The 21159-nt window shown below is 40.7% G+C and overlaps 3 protein-coding genes across 3 annotated transcripts in view; all 3 read left to right on the top strand.

The window, feature by feature from the left end:
• pparab (peroxisome proliferator-activated receptor alpha b) overlaps positions 1 to 658 on the top strand; it is a 38208-nt gene extending 37550 nt beyond the window's left edge. Inside the window, exon 7 of the mRNA XM_048256333.1 lies at positions 295 to 658. Coding sequence (XP_048112290.1) covers positions 295 to 539 — 245 coding nt within the window. The 3' untranslated portion in view covers positions 540 to 658. The remainder of the gene's footprint in view (positions 1 to 294) is intronic.
• An 8780-nt stretch (positions 659 to 9438) lies between these two features.
• On the top strand, positions 9439 to 15467 carry yars2 (tyrosyl-tRNA synthetase 2, mitochondrial). The gene is made up of 5 exons (XM_048257293.1): positions 9439 to 10244; positions 10390 to 10557; positions 10653 to 10808; positions 11437 to 11607; positions 15027 to 15467. Exons 1-5 carry the CDS (start codon positions 9469 to 9471, stop codon positions 15184 to 15186), a joined length of 1431 nt encoding a protein of 476 aa, XP_048113250.1. The 5' UTR covers positions 9439 to 9468; the 3' UTR covers positions 15187 to 15467.
• A 1614-nt stretch (positions 15468 to 17081) lies between these two features.
• Positions 17082 to 20919, top strand: cdkn1bb (cyclin-dependent kinase inhibitor 1Bb). The gene is made up of 3 exons (XM_048257950.1): positions 17082 to 18174; positions 18488 to 18614; positions 19540 to 20919. The coding sequence occupies exons 1-2, from the start codon at positions 17730 to 17732 to the stop codon at positions 18604 to 18606; spliced, it is 564 nt and encodes a 187-aa protein (XP_048113907.1). The 5' UTR covers positions 17082 to 17729; the 3' UTR covers positions 18607 to 18614; positions 19540 to 20919.
• Positions 20920 to 21159: the final 240 nt, after the last annotated feature.

Below are 21159 nucleotides of genomic sequence, written 5' to 3'. Positions count from 1 at the left end.
CAGGCAGGCACACAAATGAAATTGCTGATTGATTAATGAAACACAAATAAGCCAATTTCACCAATGATGAAATCAGTGACCTGTTAGTGGCTGCCATTATCTGACCAAATATCTAGAGGAGAAATTGACCACAGTGCAAGCAAGCGCACACATACTGTATAATTGGCTACACAGAACCACCACGGGTGAAAAGCCACTGACATTGTTTGAATTCAGAAGCATGACCTGGGAACACAAGGTAAAGTGTGTTATGTCAACACATTCTAATACCCCCCCCCCCCCTTCCCCCTCCAGACCGGCCGGGCCTGGTGAACGTTGCGCACATCGAGCGCATGCAGGAGGGCATCGTCCACGTGCTACGACTCCACCTGCTGGCCAACCACCCGGACGACGCCTTCCTCTTTCCCAGGCTGCTGCAGAAGCTGGCCGACCTGAGGCAGCTGGTGACGGAGCACGCGCAGCTGGTGCAGGAGATGAAGAAGACGGAGGACATGTCGCTGCACCCCCTCCTGCAGGAGATCTACAGGGACATGTACTGAGGAGGAGGACCCCCAACACCCCCATGTCATCCTCTTTAGCAGGCTTGCGCTGTGATACTCCAAGCATGTGTGTGTGTGTGTGTGTGTGTGAGAGAGAGAATGTGTGTGTGTGTGTGTTTGTGTGTATATGTGTGTGCAAGTGGTTCCCAACTGAAACACTGCAGAGGAGACAAAGAGCCCACTCTGGGTGACCCTGGGGGGTGCAGACATGAACACTGACCCCTGACCCCATCCACGTCAGCCGCTCCTTGACGCAACTCCAGAGGATCTTGGGTATTTTAGGGTCGCGGCGACGGCAAACTCACGGGCGCCTGAAGGGGAAGGCCAAGGTCACAGCAACAGCAGCCACGAGAGCCACTGGACAGGTGGGCGGGTTTTGGGGTGTGAGGGGGTTGATTGATGTCGGCAATGAGGACTCAGTGCAGAGCCTTGACCTTCATACTCTCAGAAGCACTATCCCTTGGCTAACTCAAATTCTATGGTTTTGCTCTCAGAAGCACTATCCCTTGGCTAACTCAAATTCTATGGTTTTGACATTAATGGAGCCACTAGAGAGTGTGTGTGAGCTAGAACTGCTGACGTGCTCCTCCATGACCAGCTGTATCTCCTACATTGTGTATTACTAAAGAGCCGCACGTCAATGGTCAGAATGACACCTTTAGATTTACAGCAGTGACACCCAAGTGACTTCAGCATAGAGCGCTGCCATCCAATGCAATGCAACTGACTGTGTGTAATAATAAATACTCAGGGCCAGGCACTTTGCTCCCCACAGTCTCTGGGAGCGATTTGATAACCAGCAACTGACTTCCACACCGTTCAACCACTGAATCGCTTAGCGAAATGTAACACCAAGCCATGTACTGTTAAAGCCACCACTGTCTGTTAGTCTGTTATTAATATCAGTCAAGGTCATGAGTGAAACTGGTTCAGCCATCAATCAATGCCCTGTGCTTTTTCTCTGCAAGCGTTATTTGCCTGTTTGAGTGTCTTTGTGTTGCGTGCCACCATTCTTTGCTTTAAAACCTGGTTTGAGGTCAAGGGCGCAGTGTTGAGATAAAGTCCCTAGACACTCCTTTTAACACTGCAAGCCTTTGCCTGGACTTTGTCCCTAGCAGGCAGAAGGACATCTTATACATACCACCACAATATTAGTCCCTGATTTCAAGACTTTTCTTACAGTCTGAATGGGCTACTCGCCACATCCTTCACTCATTTGGCTATTCACTGATACCATTGTCAAATCTATATTATTATTAACCTGCAGTATGTTTATGATGATATAATTAGTATCATAAACACATAGTCTGATTTTAATGAATTGAGAGTATGAACGTGGACAATAACCCAGAGATTTTATTAATTAAATTATAGATTTTATGCTCTTAATTTGCTGTTAACTAATGAAATAATTGTGTCACTCACTGCATTAGATGTGTTCTGGCGTGGACAGCTCTGTGTTATTAATTTCACTGCTCTGTGAAGCCTGTAGGGAGTGTGGTGTAAGTGCACAAACAACCCCACTGTGCTCAAGGCATGTTGACAGGCTGGCTTTCATGAAATATTGCTGTTGTGTCTGATTGAACTCCAGCGCGTCCTAATCTGACTCGGTCACGTCCTGTGACTTTGTCCCCCTGGCATTGAAGCCATATGGAAACATGGCACGTTGGAGGCATGCTTTTCACCCGTGTAAGCTCAACTCAGGTTCCTGAGTAGGGGATTTTCCCCTCGCCTGTGACTCTACTGCCGATACTCCAACGGCATGGCTTAACCAAGCCTAAATGTGCCATGCCGTACTGCACCAAATGTGTTTTTTAGGGGTTATGACTGTGATTGGCACGGTCACCTTCTCAAATCTGAGTGTTTGTTTGAACAATTCATGTCAGAACAATTTATACAGAAGTAATGCTAAAGAATAAAGGTTATGATCCCTTCTACACAAGAAAGCCAGAGTAATGATCCTATCCACGAGAAAACTTGCATTTCACTGTAGTCACCACAAAATGGGTACGCATATGGCCGATTCTCTGGGGCTACATTCACCAGAGTAAGATAATTTTCTTGTTCAGGGAGTGGTGGTTTGCAGCACTATCATAACATCACATGAAAATGACTGACAGCCGACGTGACTGAACAGCACATAGGTTCACTGAGTACATGCGATACTCAAGCACAGCACACAACCGTGCGTATTAATACCTCACTTTACAGATGCCTTCTGACTAAACAAATGCTTCACACTCCAGCTTGGGAAAGTGTATTTAGTGTTAAAGGGCTAGCTGAAATACAAACAGATGCTATTTTAAAGATTAAAACAGGTTAAGGTTTGCTCTCTCTCTCTCTCTCTCTCTCTCTCTCTCTCTCTCTCTGTTTCTCTCTCTCTGTTTCTATCTCTCTCTCTCTCTCTCTCTCTCTCTGTTTCTATCTCTCTCTCTCTATCTCTCTCTCGTCTTCTTTAATACTCCACCTCTCTTCTTTCACTCTCTCCCATCCCCTCTTTCTGTCGCTCTCTTAACCACAGTGCCTCCTCTGGTCTAGCATGCTGAGTCCCACTGTCTGTCTGCTTAAAGTCTCACTGGTTAGATTGTGATCTTCAGTTGTCTCCTCATGTATAGTAGATTCTTGTCTCTTTAAGACAAGCTGTAATAGCTGCACTCCAGCCATGCTTTGCTCCTGATTCCATAAAATGTCATCCTGGAGGATCTGTAGTTGTTGTTTTTTTTTGTTTGTTTTTTTCCAGTGTGACTGATAGGTTACTGTAGAGGCTTTGGGAATACAGTGTTGGTCAACTGAGGAATTTTGTAATCACAATAGTTCACTTCACAAGGAGGGCAAAATGTTTGAATTGTTGAGCTTTTGTTTTAAAAATGTACCTCCTTGAAATTCATGAATAATTTGCCTCCAAGTGTTACACCATAGAAAAGCTCTGTTAAGCACTGTCATTGTCAAAAATGTTATTTTGACTGGAGTGCACATTTAAAAGCTAGATAGTATACTGAACATCACTGTTTTACCAATGGCTTTAGATATCATCTTTAAAGTATGCATACAAAAGCAGGTTACTGTATATCTGGACCTGATTATCCTCTGAGAGAAAATGGAGGTCACCTGCCTCCACCAGCACCAGCTAACAGTCAGGATAATGTATGATAATGGCATGATCCATGGCATTATTACTTTGTGCATGTTGCTGTTGAATTGTATAGTTGTACATGATCTGAAGATGTGTTTATTTCAAGTCATTCAGTCAAAAAACGATTAGTCAGCAATGTCAATTAATTTCATCTGTTAACACCACATTCACCGTAATTCTTACAATGCCACTTTTTAAATGGGAGAATGTACATTGTCTGACCTGGCTGCGCTCACATACAGTTTGTATAGATGGGAAGAGCTTGCTTTGTAACCCTGTACATAGAGGTAAATATGAATAATCTGTTGCCCTCGTTAACCTGTGATATGCTACGGCACCACTGGCACTGCAGTATGTTCCTCTTTTATTGTCTTGCTTTTCCCCTTCTCTTTCTTTGTCTATGACTGTACAAACATTTAGCTGCAGTATGTCTTGTTTTTGTCACTTTATGCATAATTTTGTGATTGTGCTGTTAATTGAGTTGAATCATATTTTTATACTAAAGCTAAAAAATATATATAAATATATCATTTGTTTTGATTATCTGAGATGTTAGTGCAATGTAAATAGAATTATGGTTAACTCTGTAACAGATTGTATGACCTTAGAATTGAATTGGCATGAGGACATTCCTTTTGTGATTTCCACATTGTAGAAGAGGGATTAAGCCATGTGCTCTGTGCCTGGAGGTTCTTGCCTTGACATACATAACAGATACTCCTCCATAGCTGCCATTAAAACTTGACCTGGGGCCAGTCCCACCAAGTGGACTTGTCAGGTTAACCATTTTCCTTAGTTATCTGAAACAAACAGGTCTGTCTTGGCTATCTAAGTCCTCTCACAGGGCATAGCGGCCTTTGTTCCTGCTGTGGTCTCAGGTAAAAGATCATGCTATGAAGGGGATGGTTCATGCCTAAAGTTACCACTGAGATTCCAGAGGACTGACCATAACTGCTATGAAGGGGATGGTTCATGCCTAAAGTTACCACTGAGATTCCAGAGGACTGACCATAACTGCCATGGCAAGCCAGATGGTTCTCATCTCTCTGGGTGCTCGCTTATAAATCAGTCACAGATCAACACATCACATAGATCAACACATTGTTTTCTGTCCTAAACCTAGTCCTGATCTAGAAGAACCCTAAAACAAGACATAAGAGTGCTGAGTTAAATATTTATCATTTTCCCCAATGCTGCACGTTACTGAAACTCATTCATATTATTGAAAATATCAGAAGACTCCAGAAAATGCAGTACAAATGAACCTCTTCAGCTAATGTGAGAGATTCAAAGCCGGTGCCTTAACAGTCTCCCTTACCATTAAGAAGGCACAAGGATGGATTCTGATCAATAAAACAGTTGAGACCGCATGTTGAACATTTGTTCTTAACAGAAATATTACAACATTTATGTGTCAGTGGAATGCTGACTCCGCAGCCTGTAGTGATAAACGTTAAGTGAGTGTCATCCCCACATATTTTCCAATGCAAAGTCATGCGGGGTGTCAAGTTCTCTGAATAAGTTGAGCCAAAATCCAGGGAGCAGACAGTTTTCAGTTAGAATTGTAGGTTATATTTTAAGAATTTAGAAGGGATTATAATTGTTATCAGGGAATATATACCAGTCTTCCCTAGTTTGTACTAGCTCAGGTCACATTGAGGTACTATTTTACCTTTGATGGATTCATGCTGACTTGTAGTCAAGCAATATTTTTTCCTGAATGATCCCTAATATTATTTCTTATCTTCCCCAGGTTGGTTGGTTGTCTAGCTCCTGTCATGTTAGAACTACTGCACAATTAGTGTAATGTTCATGTATAGTAATGGTTTTGTAACCATACAATAAATGTTTGGCAAATGTAATGTCTAGTCATTTAAACCATAAATAATCTGATCTTAACTGGATTTCAAAATAAAATGTCCAAAATCTATGTGTTTCTTGTCATACTCTATAAATCATCACTATACAACACTTTTTGAAGTATAGCTAGGATGCAATTCATGAAAATTGGGCACTTCTGGATAAGTTTTTGATTTTTGGCAGGGTGTTAGGTATAGACCTAAGGTTTTCAAAAATCCATGGATACAAGTTGGGGTGGCCCCCCTAGTGGCAGTTATCCATAAAATCCAAAATGGCCCCATGAAAAAAGAGAAGGTTATATCTCAGCTTCCTTTAGTCTTAAATTGTTGTATAATGTATTTTCTCTACTTTGTTTAATACAAGGAATCCAATTTTGATATGTTCTTCTTATTTTAAGTCCATTTCCATGTAGTATCATAGTCATATTTAGCTCATAAACTGTCAATATCTCTGAAAAAGTCACATTGAAATACTCAGGTCCCTAGACCCATATCTTTACCTCCAAGGTATGCTTTTCTTTGTTGATTGGACAGGTCACTATCACTATAGTGTCAAAAATCACATGTTGTGACCAAAAGGACCATTGTTGAGGCCTTAAATAAACACAACTTCAGAACTATGCCACAGTGAAAAGTTATATATTAGGCTTTTCACCATGTTACGGATCAATATTACATTTTAGTCAAATAACACAAAAAAACAATTCATACTTAAACATCATGTATTTATTCAAAGATTTTTGGTTTCACTCTTCATCTTTACAGCCTCCCTCACACTTGCACAATGTGGTACAGCAAAGTCCAGCTCAGTGGCACTTACAGTTGCCCATACAGGCAACCACACAGCCACAGTTGAGGAGGAGTGAGGATCCCTTGCTGGCATCTTCCAGATCTGTCCAATATGCCACCCAGACTTTGGTTCTGTCATTCCATTCCATTCTGAAATCTCTGGAGTTTTGGAGAGGGACTAACCTGACTCCGCCAGATGGATTGCTTCACATTTGCTCCGCATATCCATCTGGGAACTTTCCGTTGGAGAACGTTTGGGAATGGGGCGAAAATACTGGTTAGCTGATTGGATAAACCATCTGTCTATCACCACCTATGTTGGTCGGTCCAAATCAACCAATCAGATAAACGAAACGTTCTTCTAATGCCATCTTTTAACATACAAGTTAGATAAGTAGCTAACGTTAACGTTTTTAAACTTACTATTTGTATGTGACATGAACCTCATCAACGACAATCCCCCACAAAGTTTTCATGGTAGGCTACACGTCTGAAGAAAGCATATTCCTTCTTGTTAAGTAACTAAGATTCAGTGCTACCAAACACTAACTTGAATTGACCATGGAGGATGTCTGTGTCCTTCATTCCTCCCAGCTACATTGCAGAGACTCCTAGCTTCCCCAGATATACTAAAATATATTCAGATAAAACTTCAGCGATAGCTATGGTCATCTCATCCGTGGAAGTCCCTGTTCTGTTCCAGGAGTTAGGCCTCTCAGAGCTGTGGATTGGATTTGGATCAGGGAAGGCATATAAAGATATTCCAATCCACCACATCTCAGAAATACTGGGACCTCAAAAATGCCAAGCACTGCCCCTCTTCTACGCGTTCACATGATGTGACGTTGTATCAGCAATGTATGGAATTGGCAAAAAAACTGCATGGATTGCGTGGGCAGCTTACCCAGAAGTCACCGACAACCTCATTCTGATCACCAAGACTCAACCAGCCTCACACTGGAATCAGTGCACATACAAGTTCTCAAATGCTGAACTGTACTCATGTATAGTAAGAACTGCGATGTCGAATCAGTCAATGAAACCCGGAAGCTTCTTTTCACTCATGGCCTCAAGTCCCATGGACCTCAAGTTGGATTCAATCCCCCCGACCCATCATGCCTTATTCCAGCATGGAAAGCGTGCCCTGCACACTGCAGCTTTTGTCTGGAAGCAATCCCTCTCCAAAACTCCAGAGATTCCAGACCCCAGTGAGTGGGGTTGGGAATGGAATGACAGAACCAAAGTCTGGGTGCCATATTGGACAGATCTGGAAGATGCCAGCAAGGGATGCTCACTCCTCCTCAACTGTGGCTGTGTGGTTGCCTGTAAGGCCACCGAGCTGGAATTTTCTGTACCACATTGTGCAAGTGTGAGGGAGGCTGTACTAATAATGATGAAGAGTGAAACCAAAAATCTTTGAATAAATACATGATGTTTAAGCAAAGTCCTTTTAGGCAAGTCCCTCCACTCGGCGGCCATATTGCAACGCTTTTTGGGCACTCATCGGGCATCCATTTCGGCAGAAATGCGCGCACGCAAGGCTTCACGACACCAATCTTGCTCCAGCAGTGAGATCACAACACATGATTGGCACGATGTCTTCACAACACACCACATTATTGGCTCAATGTATTCACAACACAGCACATGATTGGCTCAATGTATTCACATGTCAACATTTTGCATGGGGTGTGATTTATGTGAACAACTGCCATATTGCCGTTACAAACTAAGCTCATGCATTTCTATGGAGGATTTTTTGAGTGCTGTGTCTCCTCATTAGAAAGTCTATGGTTTAAGTATGAATTGTTTTTTTTTGTGTTATTTGACTAAAATATAATATTGATCCTTAACATGGTGAAAAGCCTAATATACTGTAACTTTTCACTGTGCCATAGTTCTGAATTTGTGTTTATTTAAGGCCGCAACAATGGTCCTTTTGGTCACAACATGTGATTTTTGACACTATAGTGATAATGACCTGTCCAATCAACAAAGAAAAGCATACATTGGAGGTAAAATATGGGTCTAGGGACCTGAGTAATATTTCAATGTGACTTTTTCAGAGATATTGACAGTTTATGAGCTAAATATGACTATGATACTAGATTTAACATGGAAATGGACTTAAAATAAGAAGAACATAACAAAATTGGATTCCTTGTATCAAACAAAGTAGAGAAAATACATTATACAACAATTTAAGACTAAAGGAAGCTGAGATATAACCTTTTCTCCTGTCGGCGGGGGCCATTTTGGATTTTATGGATAACTGCCACTAGGGGGGCCACCCCAACTTGTATCCATGGATTTTTGAAAACCTTAGGCCTATACCTAACACCCTGCCAAAAATCAAAAACTTATCCAGAAGTGCCCAATCTTCATGATTTTTCACATATTCCTTCCCAGCTAGTATGTTTTAACTAGTTGTTGTCTTCAAATTTATTTCTGATTGTGTGGTCTTATGAAGAACAGGCCTACACAGTAGCCTATATAGGGCCTACTGTCACAGCTTGACATTGCTAATTATTTTTGACGAAAGACGCCAGTTAGTACAACAAGCTTTTTATCAGATCCAACCAGATCCAGATGTTGGTGGTGTTTTTTGTTTGTTCTGTTTTGTTTTTGCAAGCAGGTATCTTATCTCTTTAGTCCAATGTAGTCCAAAACTTCAGTTCCTTTGTAATTCACAGGCCTTGGGATTTCAGATGTTTACTTTTAGCCCCATCTGTTGGCCACAAAAATAAACTGCACTTATGGTCACTGGATGTTATGGGCACATTCAACATATTCTCAAAATACCACGTGACTATAACCTTTCTATAACATGGGTTATCTCTGGAATATATTCAAAGGAGCTTTATTAGCATGACTGTTTGGTACAGTGTTGCCAAAGCTAGTGTTACAAATAACACAGTAGGCTAGTATCACAAGGGAAAGAAGACAGAGATGCAGCATACAATGTATACACATGTGAGCACAAAATAGACAGCAGTAGAAATATATCTCTCTGCCATATTATGAATATGCCCAGGCTGGCCATTTGTGAACATTTTTGTCGTCAAATTAATCCCACTTCAACAAGAGAGGGCGCTGTTTTCTTCAATGACTGGTGAAAAAAAGTGACGTTTACGTCTTGTATTCCAAGATGGCGACCCCCATAGCACGGGGATGTCCTCGCGTCTGGAAACTCAGCTGTCATCCGTTCAAAAAATATTATTTAAACCGTTCTAATTTTCATCTTTCAGTAATCTATAACAACGGGCTTCTTGCATCACTTTACAAACGCGGCGTCTTAAAGGATTGCTTCCCTGAAGGTGCCGGTCAGGTTCAGCTTCCTTTGCTCCTTCAGTCGGGGTCTCAGACTGTTTACTGTGGCTTTGACCCCACAGCAGATAGCCTCCACGCGGGGAATTTACTCGCAATTATCGGCCTCCTTCACTTCAGAAATGCCGGACACAATGTCGTCGCTCTTATCGGTGGAGCAACAGCTCAAATTGGAGACCCAAGCGGCAAAACGACGGAAAGAGAACCTCTGTCTAGTGACGTGGTTAAACACAATGAAAGTGGCATAAGGGAGAGCTTGCACAGATTATTTGCCAACCATGAACTATACTTTTGCAGCGACCCCAAGAAACTGGGCACGACATCAATCATGAACAATGCAAAGTGGTATAAAGGGTGGAATGTGGTTACGTTTTTGTCAGACATAGGCAGACACTTTCGAATGGGCACCATGCTAAGTAGACACAGCGTGCAGTCTCGACTCAAAAGTGCGGAAGGGATGAGTTTCACAGAGTTCTCTTATCAGCTTTTCCAAGCCTACGACTTCTATCATCTGAACCAGCTATGCAACTGTAAGATTCAACTTGGAGGAACAGACCAATTGGGCAACTTGATGACTGGGCATGAGTTTATCCAAAAGTAACTACAAAGTCATAGAGTGTTTCACACTGAAATAATTGCAAAACCTGCGTCTTGATTCAAATAACACTGTGTGGTAAGTGACCAGACAGTATCCTAGCTTTCTAAACAGTCGTGTCTATATCTTTCTATTTGCCCCATGTAGAAAGACTAATTCAGATGTATATGGACTGACTATTCCACTCATAACCACATCTATGGGAGACAAGCTGGGGAAGAGTGCAGGAAATGCAGTGTGGTTGAACAGGGACCGAACATCCCCCTTTGAACTGTACCAGTATTTCCTGAGACAGCCAGACAACAGTGTGGAACGGTATTTCAACTGCCACCTTTTCCAGGCATGCAGATGTCTCATCTGATTGGTTAAGCAGATACTCTAAAATGTTTCTCTTTTTTTTTGCCTTGCAGGTATCTAAGACTTTTCACCTTTCTTCCCCTGGCAGAGGTGGATAAGGTGATGGAGGTGCATTTGCAGGAACCTGGAAAGAGGACCGCTCAGAAACGTCTGGCTGCAGAGGTCACCAAGCTAGTCCATGGCAAAGACGGCCTGGAGAGTGCAAAAAGGTAAGGCAGTGCTGCCAAAAATGTCCACAGGGCAGGTAAGAAAAAGAAGGAACTTGTTCCACTCTGTAACCTGTTGCTAGGGGATACGGTATAGAATCATGCTGAATGCAGAGGCCTGTTGCATATTTAAAGGGACACCAGGCAACGTTTTTGTGTTAATTACTCATCTTCGTAAGTCTGTATATGGTTAAATGACTCATTACAGGGCGAATGAAGAGACTCTCACCCGCCCCTACTGCCTGTAGGAAGAATATCCCGCTTGCAAGTTCAGTGTATCCTACCCGCCGACCGAAGCAGGATCAGTTTACATCCTGCATCCACAGCACAGAGGCAGGCTAACGAGACGCTAGCGATTGTTGCAAACGTGTGTATAATGGCAGAGCCGGCGAAGAAGCAGCGAAAACCCTTGATGGAAGATGCAAAGAAAAGGAAAACAGCTTCAGACCGAGCAGGGGGGTTCGTAGAGAAAAAGCATCAGGCTTGCCTGGTGTCCCTTTAAGTGCTATTTCCTTAACCATGGGGGATGCAATTTAAATATCTTGATGAAAATATGGGAGATTGTTTTTATTTCCAGCAGCAGATAGCCTTGGTGCTGTTTTTGACTCCAGGCTGTGTGTATGTTTGGCAGGTGCACCAACGCTCTGTACCATAGCAACCTGCAGGCACTGGAGCAGATGAGTGATGTGGAGCTTCAGGAGCTCTTTCGAGAAGCCCCATTCATGGAGCTGCTACTGGAACCGGGCACCACTGTGCTGGACGCCTGTCGCCACATACAAGCCATTCCAGATGGACCCAGAGGGTAAGCGCTAATGACTGAGCCAGAGGGGTTGGTCGGTACCATAGACTGTATCTATGGTCGGTACCATTTGAGGAGAAAAAGTCTCAGTGATTTTTGCCAAGGTATACCAGAGTTAGAAAATAAGTGATGGCTTTGTATTGGTTAGCTTTTTGTAGTTTGATCATCCTGTTTATATCAATTATATGCAGGGATATGAATAGGATGAAGGATATTTTTTTTAATTGTAAGTTTTCTGAAATGTTATGTATATAAATTATCAAAGGTACACAGGGTTGATCTGTGCCTTGTTTTTAATCCTTTGGTTCTTCTTGTGCGGCAGTCAAGGTAAAAGTTCACTACAGCCAGGAAAGACTCGCACACCAAAAGGGGCTCTACAGACAAACGGGCATCTACAGGCAAGGGTGCAGCACTTTTTGCACGATTGTCTGTAGAGCCCAGGATATATATATATATGTGTGTGTGTGTGTGTGTGTGTGTATATGGATATGTATGAAGACTTTTTGGTCCTCTGTGTGTGAGTCCTCCCTGGATGTTGTTATTATATACTGAAGTATGCAAATTATTAGATATATTTCAATTAGAGAAACCTTAACATTGGACAGTCAGTTTCAACATTTAACTTTAATTTTTCATTTTGGTGACAGGCTGTGTTGGGGATATCTATTAGTTAAGAGTTTTAGACTATTCACCTGTTGTTAGTTTTGGGATATCTATTAGTTAATTCACCTGTAATATATCTGTGCATAGACACATAATAAACACGAACAGGGTGATGAAACACAAAAAGCTACCCTAAATGCAATTAGAGCTGCATGATTTGGGGGAAATATGCAATTTTTCTGACCGATATTGCTATTTGTAATTTTGAATGTCAATGAATTGATTCAGTTCATTATTCCAAATGTGTCTTTAATTTGTGCCACCCCTGATCGGTGAACACGCCCAGTGCACAAGAAGCACAGCACCCCTGACCGATTGTGAAGCTCACCAATCAGAATGTCATATTGCGATTGTGATAATTGTGCAGCGCTAAATGCAATGTTATCACATATTTTCTAATTCTAGGGTGGTATACATTCTGAAAAACCACTATGAGACTTATTTCCCTCAAATGGTTTCAATTGTCAAAAATTAGGGGGGCTGGCTCAAGGACTATGAAGCTACAACTTCTGTCATTGTCTAAAATTAGCATAAGAAAGCCGTTTCACCATTTTTCAGCCCATTCATAGCAATAGGTTTTCTGGTTGTTTGCTTGTATGTTTATGTATAGATTTAACAAAATGTCTGGTATTATTTCCACTCAACAAATATTAATTGATTGATTTCTTCATAATTAGTAGCTCATATTTTTATGACAACACCCTTGTCATTAAAGGTGAACTTTTCAACATGGGTCCTATTTTTAGATCTAAATTGGTACAGTACTAGCATTCTGAGTGAGTTCTGAACTGATTTTGGTCATTTTTGACCCCACTGAAATTTAAAGATCTAAAAATAGCAAGGCAGTATAGCTGATTCTCCATGATCATGAAAGCCTCAATAGTAGTTATAAATTACCTCAATTTAGTCATTGTTTTGATTTGGATGCTATCAAAATATTGAATCTGAGCTTTTCGTTATAAACTTGTGAGATGCACACTTTGACTTTAGCAGGAAAATGCTGTAGCCAGCTGTTTATGGGCAGACATTTGTTCTTGACATTGTAATTGATTAAAATGTCATTATCACCAAGCTCTCACAAAATACTTCAGGATGTCCCAGAAATAGTATAATAAAAATATTATTTATTTCAGCAAAACAGCTTATGGCAGTGATGACAAATAATGTAGTCTCTAAAAGAAAAAAGTTATGACAGGAAAGAGGGTGTAACTGAAATAGAGTAATAATGATATATGGCACTGTAGCTTATAAGTAAAAGCACTGGCTAGGAGCTTAAAAATACAAGATTGGAACCAAATATATGACCAAAAACCAAAGACAGATTGAACAGTTCTATGGCCGTAATGGGGGCAGCCGTGGCCTACTGGTTAGTGCTTCAGACTGTAGGCACGGCTGAAGTGCCCTTGAGCAAGGCACCTAACCCCTCACTGCTCCCCGAGCGCCGCTGTTGTTGCAGGCAGCTCACTGCGCCGGGATTAGTGTGTGCTTCACCTCACTGTGTGTTCACTGTGTGCTGAGTGTGTTTCACTAATTCACAGATTGGGATAAATGCAGAGACCAAAATTCCCTCACGAGATCAAAAGAGTGTATATATACTTATACTATACTTATACTATACTTACTTTATACATCTCAGCCTGCTCCATCTTCCTATGTCTTTGGTGAAGTAACAGTTAACAGTTAATCATCGCCATCACAGAATCTGAATCAAGTTCCCATTCTTGCAGAGGTTGCACTGAATTAAGTTGCTGCGTCCTTTGATTGTTTATTTCTGTAATGCAGGTGCATTTCTAGTGGGAGTGGGTTATTGATGGTATCACAGGAGGTACATCAACACCCCCAACCAACCTCCCTCCCTCCCCTCATATGTTCAAACTGTCAAAATATGCATGCACAGCTTATTCTGTAGGCTACATAGCAAAACACTCCCTTGTAACTTAAATTCTGAAACATACTCTATAAAATCTAAAATAACTACATTCACTAAAATTGGGTAATTATTTACCAATGCCTACAATACACCTCTTAACCTGCACACCTGTAGACATATGTATAAGGTAGGTAGATAAGCACAGAGGTTGTGTCCCCTGACATGGAAACTGTGAACGTTCGTTCTTTCTCCTACATCTGTTTTTGTAATCACTCTTTTCAGCACTTGGGGTATATTACCACTTCCTGCCCACCTACACAATCTGCTGCACATTGCCATGCATATGATATGCATCATTTTGTAACATGCAGATATGGATGTCTCCTCCAAGACAGCTGCCCCATTGAGGATGTTTTTTTCAGGGGATTTTCAATTTATATTGAATGATTATATAACATCCTCTTTCCCCAGCATCTTCATAATGTATGGTCGTCATGCAAACAATTAACACATTTAAACATTTAAATACTGTATACGCTAAAATGAAAAGCTCAGCAGCTTGAGCAAGGACCAGAGAACACCAGTGCTATTGGTTCAGCCATTGGGAACGAAAACAAAAAAATAGTTTTGTATGAAAGTTAATTCATTTATGGAGTGTTTCCTACACGGCAATGCCTACGTTTTTTTAATTTGTGTTTCACTGATAAATCAATTGCAGCCAGTGAACCCTAATTTGAAAACTGGTTAAAATCAAACATTACTCTCCTCTATGTTGGGCAAATATACATTCTATTCTTATATTATTTTGACTTGGGGGCCCACTGTAATGACTCTAATGTTGTGTTGACTTTGAGCTTTTTTTTTTTTTTTTTTTTTGGCCTGTGAGCAGGTATCGCATGGTTCAAGATGGAGGTGTATGGATCAACCATCAGCGCACTGAGAGTCCACAGCAGGTGCTCACTCCTGGTCACCACATCCTGGCCAACGGCCTTACGCTCATCCGAGTAGGCAAGAAAAACTACTACATCCTCAAGTGGCTAAACCTTTGAAACCAAACACAGCCACCAGCCGTCCCTGGGATGTAAAAAGCCCTTTTGCTGAAACCCTGAGGTGAAACAGCAACCCACACCCTTTATCTGAATTCTATGTTTGCCACAGATACAGAAACACCATGGAGGACTTGCTTCAATCTGTGGTAGAAAATGCTGTTCAGGTTGAAGGTATGCTGTGTGGTGAGAGGTTACAATTTGCCTACAGTTGACAAGATATACTGTTTAGATGTACTTTGACTACACCCGACTTGAAATAAATTGGGGACACAATGACGGCACAGAAGATTTCTGTAGTTTAATCATTCTACCAGCAGGAGGCAGTGGAAGCCTTCTGTTGACTCTTGGGCCTAATTTGTCATGAGACTTTTGGAGGGAAAAGACCTTTGCAGTGAAGTAGTCATTTTAGGAATATTTTGCTTTTATTTAGATTTTTCAATAAATCTAAAAATTAACAAATATATTACTTTATTTTTTAATCATATTTTAATTATTTTTGGGGGTATTTGGTATGTATTTTCAGTGTCATCACTTGCGAGGCAGTAAATTACATGTCTGGTGACCAAAGAGACATGTAATTGTCTACGCGCCTCTAGAATCTTTGCTGGTGACTACAATAACCATGACAACATCAATAGAATAAATTAGAAACAGTTATTAAACTTTTTAATTCGCATTTCAACCATTCAAAATAGAAATCCTGACTGGAAAAACACTTGAAATTCGCATTTAATCTAATGCGCAGGTGGGTGGGATAAGCAATAACGTGGATGAAATTGATGGAAACTGGTGCTTGATGGTTTTGTCACATATTCGCATTTTTGCAGTTTTGATTGATCCCACGGAACTTCTCCCTTGATTAGCCGAATGTCGTACAAGAATGTCGTACAAAACAGTGGATGGAGACTTGGCACATTTTCTTATAGACAGATAGATAAAATAACATATTGCCAGGACCTGATATTAATTAAATGTTACCACACATTAAGTTCAGATTTAACGTTAGACATATGTCTTCCTGCTCCAGTAGGCCTAGCCTTTATACTTTTCATTCTCCACCAGGAGATAATGCATTGAGAGCTTAAGGGCAGGGGCTGGCTGAATATGCAGCAGTAAAGTTGAGGTTTTAGTATTCATCTCTACAAGAGACATACATGTTCAAATTCATTCAATTGCATGACATTTGTTGTGGCTGGGTTTTATAAATGGTCTATATTTCGAAGTATGAACATAATGGAGGCTGCAAGTGGCACGGAACACAGATAGGCACATATAATATACATGGGCGTTGGATGGCATACGAAAATAAATGTAGAAAAGTAGGCCTATTGCCAACTAAAATGAGCTTTAACTCTTCACCAGATGCTACCGGGCTCGTTTTTTATTGACACGTGTTTTACCACTCCTGCATTGCTAAATATCTTCATTCTGATAGTCACATATGGCACATCGTCAGTAGCTTGCCAGAATTTTTTTCTGAGTGTTGTCACACTTCTACGCGACTTTATTACCCAACTGCAGCGGGTAATTTTCAGTGTTGACAAGCATCCTGCCTATGCAAAGTGTTGGCTATAGTGTTTTCAGCTTCACACTTATTATGATCATTTCCGAACATCGCAATTTATTCTGTAAGAAAGGAGCTTTTGCCCACACGTGAGCGTCGATTGGCGCCCTAGTGGTAGCCTATTATCTGCATGAGCATTCGTAAACAAAACACTTCTCATCACTGTTGGTTGGAGTCAAAGCTCATTCAGTTTATTCTTCCAAAATAGTATAGCTTATTAAGGTGGAATTTTGGTTAAATGTGTACTTTTTAAGATAAATAAGACAATTATTTAAATGCGTTAAGGACGGAGTGTAAGGACTCATATTATCATTTGGTTCATGTAGAACATATTTTTAAAATTTAAAACAATAATAGAAGATTGTTATCCGTGGATATAACCAGAGTCAACTGCAAGTCAGAGTTGTGCCATACTTCAGCCAACCCGAAATTGTTACATTTTCTCCGATTTTTTTCCACAATAATTGTTGTTTAATAATTTGTTTCTCTTCTTTTTCAGTCTAAAAGGCCTTTTTTCAGTCAAAGGTCATCTTTTTCTGTCGCGGTTATACATACGGAATGAATGTGTTAAGTAACACCTTAAGAGTTGTTGTGGGCGGGCTTTTAGACTTCACCCAATGAACATCTTTCTTTGGTTTAAATAGCCACGTCAATCATTTTCTCTCCAGTAAGCCTTTCCTTCAATCGCCATATTGGGCACTGAAAAGGCTTGTCTGTTATTTCCCTCTACCCTCTTACTACGACACGAAATTGACAGGAGTGGCTCTTGCAAACTGCACTTTGTTTTGATGATCCGTGGAGATTACTTCTTCTGGCGTTTCCACATTGGCCGTTATTACTAGCGATTTGGGTTTTTGCATGGCATGCATGCGTTTTGGATGATCACTTATTTTACGTCTGTTTTGGAACGTGACCCAGGAGGACTTGCGTGGGGCTGAGGTTAAATCATCGTATTGTCTATTTTTCTGAAGAAGGAAAAATGTCCAATGTTCGCCTTTCAAATGGGAGTCCAACTTTGGGACGGATGGATGCTAGGTTATCGGATAACCCGAAATCTACAACCTGCAGAAGCCTTTTCGGTCAGGTGGATCACGAAGAGTTAAAGAAGGATTTAAAGGGACGTTTGCAAGAGATGGAAGAGGCGGCTTCGGCGAGATGGAATTTCGATTTTTCAAGTCACAAACCGCTCCCGAACGGGAGATACAGTTGGATGACAGTGGATGACAGTCCGATTTTTTACAGATCAGCGAGTGACGTTACGGACAGTTGCCCCTCAGGGAATACAAATGTGGATTTGAATGGGAATCATAACTGTGTGGTAGTGGCACCCTGCAAGCATTCGGAGGAGAAGGATGACAGGTCTGAAAATCAAATGGATTTAGGAGACCAATGCAATGGGCAGAGGAAAAGGCCAGCATGCCACGGTAAGGACATTTCAGTTAGAGATCGCTAACTTTTTTTTAGCAAATGTCATTTATTTAAGAGCGAATACATGCAAAATGAGGCTGAGTTCTGATATTGTGCTACGTTTGTAAACGAGACAATCGGAACTGATTCTGTGATTCTACGAGCGTGGTAGCATGTTTACATTGTAGCTGTATATTGTAGAGCGTGGACGTCTGTTACTTTTGCCTGTCGTAGCCTAACTGTCTGCAGACATTTGTTCGGCGAATCAGCCAATGTATATAGTTGGGTCTATTACCTATGTTTCTGACAGAGTTTCTCTTTGTTTGTTAGATTCAACGTCTCAGAATAAAAAACCACACACCAGTCTGGATGACGTTTCTCGTTGTTCAGGTCTGACACAAGCTGTAGAACACACACCCAGGAAGCCCAATCCCCGGACCCAAACGTGAACATGAAGGTAAGCGATTTAATATGCAATAGCATATAACAGGAAAACCTTCTCACGCACAAATTGACGGTGATGTGGTGTAATATTCTGAAATCAGGTTATTACCATATATCGCGTTAACCGACTGTTAAAGTAGGTCGTTTTCGGGTGTTTATTGAACAGCAGACGTGAATGTAGGCTAGTGTGCCGTTTAATCATCTAGCAGATTATTAAACCGTAACTGCAATTAGGCTACTGTTGTGTACCTAAACGTAAATGCTAGTACGAGTTATATGGGGTAGATTAGATTTGCCACTGCTCTTCTAAATCGCACCAGAAGTCTTCGTAGAATTATCTGACCGAATAGACCACTGCGACGTAGGCTACTATGTCCAAAGAAAGCGTAAACGCTGTTGTCAGGACTTGCTTCAAAGTAGGCTATGGCAGCGATTATTTAAACTGTTTACTACGTTGTGTAGAAAGGGTTAACCTTAAATGAAATTCACACGCGCGACAACTTCTACTACAACCACCTTATGCAGGCAAGCTTAAATTTCCAGCCAAATGAAAACATGCGTCGAGAGAACAACAGTCAAGTAACACGTCAGCAAATGCACCCTCAATAAGGGTCCAGTTTCCTTCTCTATTTTACGACGCTCTGCTCTGGAACTCCCGAGATTCCCGCATTCAGAAGCATAGTGCATACCCGATGTTTTGTTTCTATGAAATGAAAGCGTTGACCGAAGAAAGTGAAACAAGTCAGAAAAAGACTAAAAGGAGATATTCATCTGTTCCCCAAGTTCACTGTGCATTGTTCAAAGAGAAATGTCACCACCTTTAAGGAAAACAGCTGTGTTGCATTCCAAAAAGTCTTGTGTCTTGCTATTTCTCTCACCTCTTTTTAAATGAACATCACACACTTGCCCTAATTACTTCATTTTAATCTCCCAAACAGAGCTGAAGACCCCCCTCCCAGTCACGAAAACCTCAGTGCTTGGCTAATCAAAGAGGATCTGCAAGAAAGACAGAGAAAGATGGAAGGAAGGAGGAAAGACAAAACATATCAACTCTCCTAAGGAAGGGGACACTTCAAGCACTGACACAAACACTAAGTTCTGGCACTCAAAAAGTAACTGCCTCCATAGCAGTCAATGTAGCAGTGTGCAATTAGGTTTCATTTCCTTTGTTGCTCATTCTCTTACTACCTGTGTATATATTTCCTTTTCATATGTAGCACATAATGCGTATTATGATGAAAAAGAATCCTTTATGGAAAAGGTGTGAATTTGATTTGACTTGAATTGCAGTGTAGTTTTTCCTAAGTGTTTCCAAAATGCTGTTTTGTTTTATTTTTTATTTGAAAGGCAGTGTCCCACATCATACTTTTTTTGATGGCCATAAAGTAACCACATTCCTATTATTTGTATTATTTATTTAAATATAAATTCTCAGAAAAGCAATATAATTTGTGCATTTTTGCATCTCTTAAAATTGTTCAGGTAAAAAGCATGGTACATTTGTGGCCTTCAAAACAGAGGCAGGTTGACCCTGCACACAATGGCGGCCCTGTGTCGTACAATTTATTGAGGTGAACTTAACAGTAACGAGGCCTTAGATGTTTAAACACTGTCATGACTTCAGCATGGTTAAACCTACTTTCTCTCAAACATTTATATTCATCAGTCAGCTCTGGAAAAACAATGGTGGTTCAAATAGGGATTCCTGTCTAAGGGTCAAGGTAAAAATCCATAGTCTTAACAGTATTAATTAGTCACAGGTTTGGGCACCGGTTTAGTCCGTTTATTTCTTTACAAGTTTTTGGTGGTTTTGTGCCCTGATGACAGCATGAACAGCAAATAGTTATTTTCACTACTTCCACCATGCTGTAGGTTCTACATGTACTGCATTGAAAACGGGCTCCTTTCAGAAGCAATCAATTGAACTGTGTGCAACTGCAGTGTTTCATAAAATGGAATTTATTTTCTGCAAGTTAACTGTATTTATCAAAAGTATGTTCATCTTATATTAAAACACTGCCTGTGTATTTTGTGTAAACATTGAAGTGTACCTGTGTACATAACTTTGTAAAAACACTGAGAAATTAAACTAACTTATTTATGTCAAGCTTTTATCTAGAAAAAAATGGGTTTTGATCATGGTTATCCAAAGTGGCATTGAGTCATTATTTTTTTGTAAATGCTTATTTTTGGTAGTGTTTTGTAAACAATTGCATACGGTTGCAAACTGAGCCTGACAAAATATTTGATATGTGCATTTTGTAATGTGTGGTATTAAAATATGCTGCAATCAATTAAAACAGAGTTAAATTATGAAACATTGTCATGGTCATATATGTATGCATGGTAACGGTCACACCATTCACAAATAGCTTGGAAAAACCTCTGACTCGTTTGAGACAAGTCAACTTGCTTCTAGGCCTATATTTTCAAGTTTGAGTATAGCCTATACAACCTTTGGCTTTGGTTTCATAGCCTACTGCAGAACGGTACTGTTCAGCTATATTATTCCAATTCGGTGTGTTTTTCCCCTCCCGGTCTAATTCGTATAGCCTACC

The sequence above is a fragment of the Alosa alosa genome, chromosome 11, assembly GCF_017589495.1.
Source record: "Alosa alosa isolate M-15738 ecotype Scorff River chromosome 11, AALO_Geno_1.1, whole genome shotgun sequence".
Classification (NCBI taxonomy): domain Eukaryota; kingdom Metazoa; phylum Chordata; class Actinopteri; order Clupeiformes; family Clupeidae; genus Alosa; species Alosa alosa.
The sequence above is the reverse complement of the archived record's forward strand: the minus strand, read 5'-3'. Positions and strand labels throughout refer to the sequence as shown.

Bases quoted from the DNA above. Each gene is read 5' to 3' on its own strand.
- yars2 (XM_048257293.1), top strand. From the start codon at position 9,469: ATGGCGACCCCCATAGCACGGGGATGTCCTCGCGTCTGGAAACTCAGC. The intron at 10,245-10,389 runs GTAACTACAAAG...TGCCCCATGTAG, and splicing joins GGGCATGAGTTTATCCAAAA to AAAGACTAATTCAGATGTAT. The intron at 10,558-10,652 runs GTATTTCAACTG...TTTGCCTTGCAG, and splicing joins CCAGACAACAGTGTGGAACG to GTATCTAAGACTTTTCACCT.
- cdkn1bb (XM_048257950.1), top strand. From the start codon at position 17,730: ATGTCCAATGTTCGCCTTTCAAATGGGAGTCCAACTTTGGGACGGATG. The intron at 18,175-18,487 runs GTAAGGACATTT...TTTGTTTGTTAG, and splicing joins GAAAAGGCCAGCATGCCACG to ATTCAACGTCTCAGAATAAA.